Below are 14,683 nucleotides of genomic sequence, written 5' to 3' on the forward strand. Positions count from 1 at the left end.
TTTTCTTCCAAGAGTGGAAAACAGCATCCTCCTCTCCAAAGTAATGAACATGAAGATGCACTCAAAGGCTTGCGCCCTTTCCAGGATTGCAGTGACTAAATGGAACTGGGAAGAAGATAGCAAGACACACTTACCTAAAAAAGATGGCTTCTTCATTTGCAACCGAAATGTGTAACATAGTTCCTCGGCTCTGGCTCCCTCAGCAGTGACCCGCTTGTCACTCCCATGCTTTCTCCCATTAACCAGTCATGATGGTAACCCACTCTTGAACGGCTCAAAATATTTTACTTTACGTAGAAAATTACCATTATGCACCTACATGACCAAAAACATTAATTAGACCCAGACCCCAGTACATACAAATTAGAAAAAAGTAATTGCCGCTTACACAGAACATCATACTCCGTTCACTTGCTTTCCACTACAAAAAATGAAAGTCTTTGGTTTTAGCCAACACAAGATAGGGTGAATCCAAGAATGTAGTCGTTGTTTAGAAACGTGAAGGCAAAGCAGATACTCACCTTTCAAAGAATGAACCCTATACAGTTAAATTCATGGCGTAGATGGGCATCGCTCAGTCCTGGCAATGCCGACATGTACAGGATGAATGTGGACTCCTGTTCATCCAGGCCACTTTGCCAGACATGGCTTGTTGGGAGTAGTCTCCATTTCTCTGTAATGTTTGTTTTATTCTCCTGTTCCCTGGAGGTAAATAAATCTAGTGTCAGGGCACCCAGTTTACAAGAACTTTACTAGCAGGAGTGCAGCCAGAGGTTTTTGACCTGGGCCCTGCTCTCATCTTAAGCCTTGCAGCAAATTATACGTAGAAAAAGTGTATTATTTAGTTTGATTCCTTTCCACTCTCACTCGGACGAGGTGCAGGGACTATGTGCAAGAAGCATGACCAGAGCAGAAATAAGGCCTATTTGGAAGGGTGTAGTGACGAACATGGTAGCCCAACACAAAGGAAGACGTGAAATGTTGCCTGTTCAGTAATGCTGAACGTTTTTCTTTTTGACAATGTAAACTGCAGTTGTTACTTTCTTATGTTTTTAAGTATTACAAATCCTCTCAGAATAGACTTATGCTGGCACAGCTGCGTGTAATGGTCATAAAAGGACTTCCGAATACTTCGGGTCAGAATTGAGGTGCATGGACAAGGTCTTCTGTTGTTCCAAGGTATGGTATAGGAAGTGTGCTACTGATTACTATTGGGGTGTGCTGATGATGTGGCAGCTATGTGCCACTAGCATACAGTGGGCTAGGGCTCACTCTGCTCTGTTTTACCAGTCTTATTTGACAGGTCTTTATGCGCAGAAAGTTAAAATAGGACTTTCCCTCTGCTCTAGGCTGCAGCCTTATGGTGCCACCACACCTTGTCACAGGCAGGTGACAAATGGCCCCAAAACCCCTTTTTTAGTATGAGAAAGGAAGCTTTCAAAAGGGAAAACCTTGCACCGGTGCATAAGGGGGGGTGCTTGTTTTTGTTAGCTATGGTTACTGTGACTAATGTTTGTCCTAGAATGGAGTCATTCAAGAGTGTAATGCATATTATGGGACAGGAGCATGGGAAATGGTCAGGGCAGGCGTCAGCGTGCAGTCAAGAGAAGAAAATGAAAGGTAAATCAAGCGGAGTGAGAGGGCGATGTGTGAAATGTATTGGAAAGAGAAGCGCAGAGGAAAGCTGAATGATAAAATAATAATTTTAAATAAATTAAAAATCCCCAATAGATGCCATGCTCAAAGTCTGTTGTGGGACCACACCAGATATTTTTACCCCAGGCACCACAAACATTTTGACAGCCTTGACCTGTTGGCTCTCAAGCCTTTCTCTTGAAAATGTTGCTTGATGACATTATGAAGTTTTATTTTGACAATACAAAGAGTAAGGGCGTTGCCAGCCCATACATTTTCTAAATGTTATGATTTTAAAGACGTCACAGATGAGTTTCTCTTCTCGCCTTTTTATATGAGTTATTTCAACCCAAATGTGAGCACGGATAGATACAGAACCAGTTACTGTGCACAACATAAACCATACAGATCTTTTATGGATGTCTCGTCTTTTACTTTACTCAATTAACTCCTACCCAGCTCTAATCAAACTACCTCCTGACGAGCACCACGAGTCAGGTAATTCATTAGGGAGCCGGAGTGACAAGTTCAATTTGTTTTGAGACAATCTGGAGCCCCACTAATAGACCACCTTTCAACTATCTCCCAATAATGTTGTTCCCCATAGGCGTACAAGTCTTGAACTTTTTAAGTTGTTAACACCAGTATAACACCTATTACTCCTTTTTTCTATACAGACTGGAAAGTTAACACTGTGAATAGAAGTGCCGTCACTTGTAGATGTCTTGTTGTAAAGTGATGTAACAAGACAGTTGGTGGTAATGTATGACTTTGGATCAGGGTGAGTTGTATCAAAGTAGTAGGGTGTGCAGGAGGAGATGATATGTACTATGAGAAGCTGAGGAAGTTTCAGGCACAGTGCACCCATTGGCTATATAGTTATCATCCATAAGCATGTTGGCACAGGGAGCTTTGGTAATCCATTAAACCTTTAAACCTTTTAATATAAATATATATACATCTTCAGTGTTTTAGTATTTAGGCAACAGCTTCCTAAAAACCATAAAAATAGTGCAGCTTACATTCAATTTTAATTGGTCAATTTTATTTTACTTGGACAAAGTAGACAAAAATCACTTTGGCATATGGTCCCACCCCAAAAATTAACTGGTTTGAGATCTTCAGTATATAAATTAAAAAGACTTGGGTCAAGAATACAGCCTTATTTTAGTCTATTAAAGGTTTGCGCATTTTTTCGATAGTGACTATTTTTGTGTCTAGGTTTTAAGAGCTCTATTGCCAAGCAGGCCAATTACTAATAATATACATAAAGTGGGCATCGATTCCGCCACTTTCAGCAGTTGGCTTTCTTTAACCAGTCTTTGTCAGCCAATGGCTTGAGACTTTGTCAATCACATCTTGGCTCAGCCCAGTGTAGTTTTCATGTCTCACCTAATGCTGTTGTCTTTTTGGGTGTATCCTTTTTCCTTCGCTCAAGTGCTTGCATTGAAATGCAAGATAGGCTACTTTACAACTGTAGCCCTCTCTCTGACCCTGCTGGCTCTCACCATGTGCCTTACACTAAAGGTCTAATGCTGCATGCATTCGTTCATTACCCCCATACCTGTTAGCAAACCCAGAATAGTTGGCTTTGCCAGTGCTTGTTTTCAGAAGAACTGGTGAGCCTATTTCGAGCATGAAATCATTTTATATCTGAAAAGCAGGTTTAAATCTGCAAAGAGTTAGAACATTCAAAACAACTTCCCCCTGACTTCTTTATAAAAACACAAAAAATGAACAGTTCACGTTATTTTTCTCAGGACTCTTGGTAGTAAGAATGCAGAGAATCATAATAGTATAACAAGTACTAACTCCAGCTACTCCCAGTCTATTCCTAAAGGGTTTATTTCTGTGGTATCTTGTCATGCAGTGTGTGATATGTGTATTTTTCAAATGCTTTCTTCAGTGTTTAGGGGCATTATTAATTAATATTTTTGTTAGCATAACTTCTTCCTAACGCTCTGAGTCTTGTTTAACTTGCCTCCTACCTGCTATTCGGGTAGAGTGCCCTTCTATAAACCTTAGTTGAATGGAGAGATGTGTGCCCCAAAAGTATGGATGAAAAAAATGAAACAAAAGACACAGGCCATAAGGTTAAAGGACTCTGCTGGATTTTAAAACCAGAGATCAATTTCATAATTATCTCCTTAGATATGTACCAACAAACTATGGACCAGCTTAACCCTACTAGTGGAGGACCGTGTACTTCATTCCTTTATATTGCTCTTGGGTTCTGGACTGTTTTAGTTTTTCCTCTAAGATTCAGTGACAAATCTTTGCAGGCGCTGTTCCTACTGTACTTACTTCACCAAGATCAGACCGGTTCATTTTGTTAAAGGTTGGTTTACAAACAGACCAGGAGCTTTATTGTATTGCGATAGAGCTCTTGTGAGAGGAGACTTATGAAGTCTGCAGGTCTCATCAACCCATGCATGGTTCCTTATTTTCTGTCTCTTCTTTCTCACTGTAAATAAAGGATTTCATCTCAAACCCGGGCACCTAAAATCCTAGGAATCGTCTAGCTCAGGGTCAGCAGAAGAGGACAGCATTGCAAAATTGTACAGCAAAAACAGAAAGATATTTTTTACCATACCTCACCATTTCAAATACCCATTGTCCATTTGCTAAGCAGAAGGTAGGGTAAAGAAATAGTTGTCTGCATCAGAATGTTCGGATCATAGCTTTCTTTACCATAGTGGTTTATTTCCTCCCCTTGTACATCGTTGCTATATTCTCATGTGCTCTATGAAGCTCCAATGAGCTGAAAATAGATTTAATTTTGCTTCTCTCAAAAAAATAGACAAAAAGAAAAGATGTTCGCTTTTAGCCGCGTCCTCCACGTGTGGAAATGGCTAGAGTTAAGAGGCCGTAACTTTTTTAACTGTAACATATAAATTGAAGACAATCTAAATTTCATGACAGAATAATGAGCATGTGGCATAAAAGTGACTCACACGTATGGGTGCATGTAAAAAATGGCACTCTGTCAGTTTTCTTGGCCACTGAATATTTTACTTGTTATGATTACCAGAAAACTAACAGAAATATTTAGACAATACACACAGTGAATTGAGTGCCTACCTGGCTGTACACTTCTATGTGCACAACGACACACACATTTGCATATACTATAGTGTATTAATGCGTTTTACCAATATTCAAATGGTCCAGGTAATTGTTGTCAGTAATATAGCAATTAGAGCATGAATACTGTTATCTGTAGAAGCAAGAGTAATTAGTTCTTAATATTCTGACAGTGGATTTAATCCAAGAGATGGGTTGAGGCTGGAACAAGTCAAAGTTGGGTGGTCACTCCTTGTCAAACTGGGTTAAGGTTTCAGTTACAGGCTCACTTGTGACAACCCAGTGCTTTATGGGTGTGGTAATCTTAGATTGCTCTCACTGAGTTTAGTAGATTAGCAGATCTGATATCAGTAATGTGTAGATTAACTAAAGTGTTGCTTTGAAGACAGAGTGAGGTGGTCGTCCATATCCATAATGCACTTATTGAAACACTGTAGTTGTAAACATATTGGACCCAATTCACGGAAGTAAGTGGGTTGAGTTCTACAACTCTGCTTGAATCCTCTTTCACATGTTTCACAATTAGAAAAAGGTGTAATAGTACACTTGGAATGCCAAGTTAAGAGCTGGTTTTCAGGCATGCTATTGCACCCGTTATGTGACTTTTTATTTTATTTATTTTTTTAAGTTTGCCTGTTTCCACTATGCTGAATTGTGCACGACATACAACTGCACACATTGGGAAAAGCAGCCAAGCGTGCAAAAAGACTTCCTTTTACACCTCAGCCAAATCTGGGGCTGATCCGTTTCCCTTCTCATCATGGAAGGGGATTATTTCCTTGCCTGGATTAAACCTCTGAAAAGGGAATCAGTTTACAGCTTTTGAATGGCCACAAACACAAGTTTACAATGTTAACCACACCTTGTTATGCCCATTTCTGACCCCTTGTGTGAGATTTGCTTCGGCAAATATCGCCACAATTGTGGCAGAACAATTTGCAGTAGGAAAACCACGTATGCCTCCCGGGAGTAATTTGGTGAATTTCTGGTAGCCATAATTGAAGGCATTTTAAGATGGATGGCTGAAAATACCGTTGTGAACCAGCTCCAGTGTCTGAATGTGTTTCTGGTGAAGCTAAGCGATGCAAAAACAGTTGCTGTGTAACGAAAGTGTCCCTCGGAAGAGCTGAGTACATTTGCTTATTTTGTTTGAAGTGAATTTGCCATCTGTTTAACCATCACTATTTTTCAAATCCCAACTGCAGGTAGGCTGTAGGAGATGATTTGGAGAGGATCACTTTTTAGGAATCGTGAAAAAAATCTTTAAAAATGATTCAGCCTGGCTGCTGTTTATGTTCAGTACGCTATGGTGTGAACCTCGGGACTATGACAGGTAGCTTGGTAGTGCCTGTCCGCATTGTTATGAAATAAAAATACTTTGACATTCAACCAGTTAAATTTGTATTCTCCTTTTTCTGAAGAGCGCACAGAACCTTTCTCTGAAGAGCACGCACAGGAGCACACAGGTTGTGAATGAGTGAAACCTTCCCAGGGAGAAAAATGTATAAATGATATAAATGCCGTTCAAAGAAGAGTGTTTAAGAAAAGCCTCTGGGAGTGGATCATAGTCAAGTTCCAGCACTCCTTGAGGTTTCCATGTAACGTCATTTAATCTTCATATCATTATCACTAATATGGCAACTGTTCTTAGCTTTGCAGTTGGCTAATGCAGTGTGAAAACCTGTGGTCTGTTTCATGACATTATTTTCCATCTGTCGGTTTTGTGACTTCCTTCTGTGTTCTGTTTTGCTTCATGTCACCTTTTTGTTTTCAGACATTTTTTGTCTTATCGTCTTCCATTTTAGAACAACCAGAGAACAGTATTGACGCTTCTGAGTTGGGCAACCTGGTCATTCCTGAAATTAGTGTCACAAACGTGTCAGTCGAGAGACCCGGGAATGGGGAGAAGGGCAGAACCCAAGCAGAGAATGATGTGCAGGGATTGCAGGATTCAACTGCAGACTCCAGAGCTGAGGGCAGAGGAGTAACAGAGATCAGAAGGCAAAAATCTGTAAGGAAAATGGTGGAGGATGGAGTTGGAATAAACTCACCCGTCAGAGTGCAGTTTTAGAAGAATGTGTAATTAACTGCACTCCAAGGTACCTGAAGGTGAAAGGGTCACAGCTGCATGCCTACAGAGGAAGAGCCACCATAATGTATGCATGCTTTTCCTTTGGCCAAAACTGTCTCAGACAGCCCTCTTAACCAGCCTGCAGACCTTGCACAATTTAACTTGCTCCCTCAAAAGTGTGGCAAGCTCGTTATTCTTATAGTTAACTCGAATGTGGTAAACCAGGCAGAAACATGGAAACGTGTTTTTGAGCAATCTCTTACAAATGATTTATTATTGTACAATGGAATTTCTTCTCACAGCTGAGCCTTCAATTGACAATTTATTGGGAACTACCGCCACTTGGTGACTAGGACCAGAAGCCTGTAATAATGCTGGCAAGGATTACAGTGTGGCAGAGGGGCATTTTAGATTACCATTTACGTCATACTTTTTTTGTGTCACAAATAATACCTCGTGTTACACCTCTGTTCAGTTTTTCCATTCATTGGCATTTGTTGGTAATTCTATCTGCTTTTTCACAGAGACTGTTGTGTTTAACTGGTGTCTATGTTTAGAGAGCCATTTCATATGGGACAGACACTATACATGGTACCACCACACTGAGAGCCTCTGAGTCTGTTCAGAATGTAATATTGGCCAAGTATTCACGGTGACACTGTAGATGATGGTGGGGTGAGGTGGTGTGGGCCTCTCAGTCATGCGTTCTGTTGTAATTTGGTCATTCCAGTACTACACATGGACTTCCACCTCCTAAAATGAAGTTTTGATTAATCTCTTTCAAAGTTGACTTGCTGTCTTTATCAGTACAGAGAAAAGTTATCACCAAGTAGTTGACACCAGCACTGCCCGTTCCTTCGAATGGGTGACCAGTATGAAGTTGCAGCCTAATCCAGATAAACAGCTTTTTCATGGAGGCTCAATCTAGCTCTAACTCTCACTCCCTTTCTCTTTCTTTCCTTTCCCTCCATCACTTCTCCCCTTTTTTCCTGAATTTCCCTCTGTGTAAGACGTGCACAGACATTTTCTGAAAGTTCAGTGTAGCACATACTCTCCATGCTTCTCATCCTCTGAGTCAGAATGGATGTGGTTGCACAGTGCGGTAATTAGTCTTTAGCAATCCAACCCTCATGAGATGGATGCCAATGGTCGTATGACTCTTTCCATATTTCATTGGCATACAATTATCTTCAAGTTCGGGGAAGGCTCTTTTTTTGACTGGTACCAATCCTTGTTCCTACTAATTACATTTTTTGCTTGCCTGTTTCATGTTATGGTGCAAGTGTGCTTAGATGGTAGATAGTGCATACATTCATTTTGGCATGACAGTATTCGGTTTATCAATTCTCAGTGAGGAATTTTTGGTAGCATCTTCAAGTATACAATAGAATTTTTCAAATCAGCTGTTAAGCTCACCTGTACTATGCAATTGCAGTAACTCTACACCCTCTTTCCATAATTCTATCTACCGGTGTATCAGTTGTGCACCTTTATCCTCTGAATCTTAGGGCATTGTGTGAGATTCAGTGGCTGTGGAGAAGAAGTGTCTTCTTTGAAATATATTTTTTTAAATAACATTTCTAGAGTGATAAAGGAAGTGAATGTTAATGAGGCTGTGATTGGAATCTCTGCCGAATATTTTATATGGTCTAGCTTGATAAGATAGAAAGCTTTGATTCTTGTGCTAGAGTTTGGCTCTATCATGATTCAAATGATGTGAGGTCTAGAAGGAACAGGTCTGAATAATTCTTTGGTCAAATGCTTAGACACAAAAGGTTCTCTGGCTGTTCAACAGACACTTTCCCGTGGAGGCAGCGACCTAATAATGGTGTTCAAGATTCTTCTCAGTAATAAAATCCATGTATTCATTTTTTTCCTATTGTACAGCTGGGGAAAGTCTTTAATAATGTTATTATCTTGGATGGGGCTTCAAGTTTTTCTAGAATATTCTAAACATTTTATCCCAGCAATCATCTACTGGTTCTGACCACAAAGTGGCAATCATTCCCAATAAATTGTGAATCCGAAAATGTCTGAAAAACCATCTCATAAAGAGATTTGTGATTCTGATTCTGCAGTTATCTGGGGTTTCTCTACCTAAACCTACTATGCGGAGTGTACTTCAATTGCAAAAGTTGACCTTTCCAGTCTTCAGACCTATAGTGCTTATGGGGTTTGCTAAAATGATTTTACAATCAGGGTAAGTTGGTGGACACTGAAAATCTTCTGCATTGATTACACTGATTTCTGCTTGGGTTCATGGTCACATTTTCTCACATTAATACATATTCTGTCGAGCGGTTTTCTCATGTGCTGTAATCTGCTGCATGAATAGCATATCCAGACTTGGCCCTTGATCATATTGGCATGCTTTGTTTCTCATTGATGCTTTAAGTAGTTAATTGGACAATGGTACATATGAATCTCTATACAGGTAAGGGTAAGTTTCTTGCACGCCTTGTCCAGAAGTTTGCTTGGTGGCAGTCACTGGATATATTTTTTCTTTTTAAATTGCTGCCCCCTGTCTGTAGCTTTATATAAAATGAGAAGATTATTTAGGTTCAAATGTACATCTGACTTTTGCTTTTCCCTTGGGCAGATGCTGTCGATTTGACAGGTCAAGATGAGCTGATGGACATTTCTGAGGTTGATGAGGGATTTTGCTCGAGGGCAGCCTCTAGCACAAGCCAATCAGTCATGTTCCACAACAGTAACAACAGCAGCAGCGGCAAGCCACCCTTGTCAAAGAGTCAGCGGCGGTCCGGAGGACTCAAGGTTGGGGTGAAGGATAAGGAAGCTGCAGCAGAATCATGTCGTGATCACCTTGCTCGCAAGCAGACTCAAAGAGCTATGAGTGAAAATCTTGAACTTTTATCTTTGAAGAGGTTAACTTTAACCACAAGTCAATCCCTGCCCAAACCTGGTAGCCAAAGCATGAGCAACACTGCCACTTCTGTTTTCAGTAAATCGTTTGAGCAGGTGAGTCGTATTATGGACTCAAACAGTCCAGCCAGTGCTGATGCAGGGGCTGGCACTGGAAGCGGTGTGGGAGTCAATAGGTTTTCAGCATGTAGCTTGCAGGAGGAAAAATTGATGTTTATATCTGAAAGAACAGAACTACTTGTTCCCAGCAAGCACCAATCAAGTCATCAGCGGTCTCCCAGCATCTGCATTACTTTCTCTTCAGATTAGTAGAAGGGAATTGCCAACAATTTTGCTAATTCCGTTTCCACAGGTTTATTTATGTTTTCCAAAATCTAAAAATGTAAATTTGGTCAAATATTTCATTGCTTTCAAAAAGATGCATGGTTTCATATGGTATAGAGGTGAAAATAATAGAAGCGATGACTGCTTTCTTAAACCGTAAAAGAAAAATGTATTTAAGAATTCTTCCCTAAGACAGTCATTGGTAGTAAGTGGATCTGTACATGTTGGCAGTCGTGGCCAAGTCGTGGCCTCATACGTTTGAGGCTGAGTCTATTAAGACACAGGTCTAGGAGTCAGTGCTGCAAGACGACCCTGAGCTGTACTTCCTGCTTTGCTGTAAATTGACCTTGTAATTGGTGCTATCTAAGGCATACATAAAACATTTATGAAGATGGATGCACTTATTTTTTACAACTATTTAGATTATGTACATTCGTCCAACAAAAATAGCATTTTTTGTTCTTTTTGAAGAAAGATTACTGTTGGGATATTATTCTGGAGAAATCTGGCTGTATTCCTCCAGCTTGGTCGATGCCATTGAAGCTTATGAGTATTGTTCTAGGCTGTGAATCTGGGATCGCCTTTTTGTACAAGATGGGTTAAATGTTTCTTTCTATAGGAAAGTCTGAAATTTCCCTCTGCTCATTAAATGCTAGTGTTTTCTCTCTCAGACACCTGATCTCTCTCCCTTTCTTTTTCCTTCTTATTGGCTGGCAAAAACACACTTGTGTCACTAATATTGCACCATCTTGGTGGTGTTGTTGAATGTAGTATCACAACTTTTTAGTGAACTGTTGTGCATGTCTTGTCAGTGAAAATAAATGTTGCAATAAGTTAAGTTATTTGGGACACGTTTACTAATAAATATATACTCAAACATGTAACTAGAGTGCAAAGTTCTGATTACATATTAGTACCATAGTACAGCCTAACTACAAAAATCCACACCTATGCCCTCACATATTTTTTGTTAGAACCACATTACAGTGTAAACCAACTGTGCCAATACCCACAGAGACTTCTTAACTGCATTTGTAGTTGAGCATGGAAGAAAACGGATATGCAGAGCCGGAAGTGTAGCTTGCTGTCGGTTACCATTCTTGAGAGTGGGGCATCACTGGAGACTAATATCAGGCCTCCAGCTAGGAGCTGAAGGAGGCTAATGCATTTTGTAAGCTGTTGGTTGAAAAGTGATTTGTGAAACAGAATACAGTGAAGCTGTCAAGCTTAGTGATCCCAACTTATACTTGGAATCAGTTCAATTTAGTTTCTTTCTAGTAGGCCCAAAACAACTGCTTTTAGGGTCAGCAAGGCGTGGTAAAGGCCTCTGCACTACTTTGAGCCCCAGGTTTGTTTCAATGTGTCTTACTTTTAGGGCTACTTTAATGTCTTGTTTCGGGCTGTATTTGCGTGTCTTGCGGTCGAGAGCAAATTGTCCTGACTTTCTCAGAATATGTGTTTTTCTCTACTTTCTTTATTTGATTAAAATTCGTATTCCTCCTTTCCCTAAATCGAAACGTGAAATAGTATAAGGTATGGTTTACGGAACTAGATAAGTTTAATTTTACTAACGTAATGTCTCATTCAAAACTATTTCTTGTAGTGCGTTGATTAAGGTCTTACTTTCTTTATCAAGTCTGCTCCGGATTTTACAGTGGTGCTTTGAAGGCAAGTGAAGTACAGTAGTTTACACTATCACTCTTTTACCAGCAGTTCTGTGCTGCTAGGCTATTCAGTGTTTAGTGTGATGTGAGATATAAATTAACCCCTATTCCTCCCACCTCTTCTCCCTGAACCAAACTTGTAGCTGATCCTTTTGTTGATTGATCAAGATAACTGTGTTATGAGAAACATTGATGGTTTTTGTGTGTATTTGTTCTTCCCATTGCCCTGGATATGTTAGAGTAGAAGTTAAAAGAATAAACTACAGTAGCAAACTGCTGTTCTGAAATTGATGACCAGTGACTAATACATGTACTAAATATTCATATTCCTTGGCATTGTATTTCATTTATATTTAGGGGTCATAAATCATAGTTGTCACCCAAAAATGTTTACAGAATTGTAGTAATTAAAAAAACTGGTCAGTGGCAGTGTGCCTGCACAGTGTTCATTTATATGATATTTAATATTCTGTGTTAAAGCACTTTAGCGCTTGTATTTCAGTTTCTAAACTAAAGTGGGCTCATTTTAAGTCTTGTCTACAGACCACTTTAACCATGTTTTGTAGACCTATTGTTTTCAATACATTACTTATAAAAAGCTGAGTTTGGGTCAGCCACATGCTCATGATTTGATTGTTTTGTTGTTGATCTAATATCATTGCATCTGATTCAATGGCTTTCCTTCTTATTTTTCTGTTTATTGCACTAAGGTTAATTTTGGACCCTCTGTGTTTTGATTGGTTAATGCATTCCTCCACTGCTGACTTTAAATTCTGCACTGCGCTGCAGGTGAGGAACTATTTTGTTGCCCACTTACTCTCCCTTGTCCGCTGGATGTTTTAACCCAATCAACCTAATGCTTTAGCTTCTTTCCCCTTTCTACCACGACCCTACATCCTCTTCCCCCCAGCCCACTAGTTAATCTTCATTTTTCACCATCTGCCTCGCTATTAGGGGGCATCCATTTTAAAATTATTGTTTTACCTTTTCAAGATGGCTGTGTGCACTTGCCCATGAGTAAGCATACACAGTGGTCATTTTTGAATGCATTTTGTTTCTCTTTTACGAATACCTTTCAAAGAGAATCATAAGTCTTGCTTTTATCTCAAGGATGCTTTTGATTTAATTATCTATCACCGTTACCTCTTAAGGTATGTTTTATCAGTGACTGTCATCCGGAAGAAACATCATTAGGAATCATTACAAGATTGAGGTCTATAAATAAGAGGCATATTTAATTGCGGTTCAGAGATGTGAATTGTATTTTCAGTGATTGCAACTTCCTAATCTCAGGAAATTAAAGACAAAAGTAAAATCAAAGAACAAAATGAACATTTTCCCGTGAAAGATATGACATGCGGGTGCGAGAGCTTTAATCAGTCTGTTGTATAGCCGTGTTATCAAGTCAAGTGGTTTATGTTCTGTCAGCTAGGAATTTGCCCACTAAGAAGTTCACATTTTATGCCCATGCATAACTGCCATAAATTAGGAACTTTGAGAGAAGCATATGGTCTCATCTGTCCAGTGGATTTCTGTTGTTCAGTGTAGTACAGCACAATTCCTGTGTAGAGAAGAAGGGGAGATACAGTTCCCAAAGGTGTTCCCATAGGAATCAATAGATGGATGAACACAATATGTGTATTTTATTAAAGTAGCCTTTTCATGCTTTTCTTAGTTAATGTCACATATTTTCATAGTGGATGTGTACAGTATGTTGTCTTTTTATATATAGCTTTTTCTAAATTACTTTTACAGGTCTTTCATCATGTCAATGGAATTATTGTAATAATTATATAATGTTGGTTTCTGCTTTTGATCGACTTTTGGTTTGGATATATATTTTTGCCAATAAATGTGTACTGATATTTTTGTCTCTGTTTCAGTTTCTGATGACAGCATTTATCTAGTTTATTTTTTCAGTGCTTTTGTAATGTTTAGTACTCAAATCACACCACTTCATGTAAGTGCACAAATTCCCTCACAACGCTTTGAAAGAACCTAACTACCCTCAACCCACTGTTCACATCAACAAGTCGCTCCCTTTCTTTTTGCTTAAAATCTGAACAATACATGACATGTGCATCAATAGGAAAGTCACACCGCATTTACATACTGTGCTTTATTAGTACAGTAGTTAGTAACGCTGTGCAAGTAGCAAAGGTGTAAGCACAGAGTGCCCGACAAAGGGACTTTGATAGTGGAACGACATGTCATGAGTCTTAAAAACAGTAGACATCCAAACATCAGAACCAGTATTGGTCAAAGGTGTGGCTCATGCGGCTACTAAACTGGAGAAATGTCTTGGGGTAGTATAGTCAGGAGACTCTAAGGCATTGTGGGGAGGGGTGAGGGGAGTGAAGGGGTGGGAGAGGAGAAGGAAGCCAGCACCACAGCATCTATATTGTCATCGTGTGAGGCTACTAATCAAAGAGTTGGAGTGCCTTTTGCCGGGGAGGTGGGAATTAGGGGCCAGATGTACGAAAGGATTTTACCCATTCTGTGTCTATGGGAAAAAGCTTTCGTACATATGGCCCCAGGTGTATTCTAGGCAAGTAAATGGATCAGTCAGTGGTTGCCAAATATGGGTGAATTTAGCGTCGGTGTGTGCCACCTTATGAGACAGAAGTTCCATTGCCAAAACATGCCAAGGATGTGTAAACCACTGAGCGATGGGCAGGGCAACAGGTTTCTTCCAAGGAGTGCCAGAAGTTGTTTTGCAGAGTCTAGCATGTGGCTAATGAATCTTCATTCAGTGTGTGTCATTGCCTCTAATTCAAGGGACCGGATACCAGGAATAACTGAGGTGTAGGAGGCATGGAGTGGGAAGACCACAGCGCATTTGATGTGACCTAAGACCAACTTCCAATAAGTAGTAATGAGAGAGCATGACCACCAAATATGGCAGAAGTTCCCCTGGTTCAATGTTCCAAAGCCAGCAGAGGACAAAAGTAGTGGGGTAGATGGGGAGGAGGCGGTTCGGTGTGTAGTGCAATCGTGTCATGATCTTGTACACTGTATTATG

At 39.9% G+C, this 14,683-nt stretch overlaps 1 protein-coding gene across 3 annotated transcripts in view; it reads left to right on the forward strand.

Moving 5' to 3' along the window:
• The window catches only part of HYCC1 (hyccin PI4KA lipid kinase complex subunit 1), a 361,690-nt gene extending 348,164 nt beyond the window's left edge, over window positions 1-13,526 (forward strand). The window contains exons 11-12 of one of the 3 annotated variants that reach the window (XM_069211535.1): window positions 6,525-6,818; window positions 9,390-13,526. In XM_069211535.1, the coding sequence (XP_069067636.1) occupies window positions 6,525-6,790 (266 nt within the window). In that variant the 3' untranslated portion in view covers window positions 6,791-6,818; window positions 9,390-13,526. The remainder of the gene's footprint in view (window positions 1-6,524; window positions 6,819-9,389) is intronic. The other 2 variants (XM_069211536.1, XM_069211534.1) reach the window with 2 other exon arrangements.
• Window positions 13,527-14,683: the final 1,157 nt, after the last annotated feature.

This window comes from Pleurodeles waltl, chromosome 10 (genome assembly GCF_031143425.1).
Source record: "Pleurodeles waltl isolate 20211129_DDA chromosome 10, aPleWal1.hap1.20221129, whole genome shotgun sequence".
Lineage (NCBI taxonomy): Eukaryota > Metazoa > Chordata > Amphibia > Caudata > Salamandridae > Pleurodeles > Pleurodeles waltl.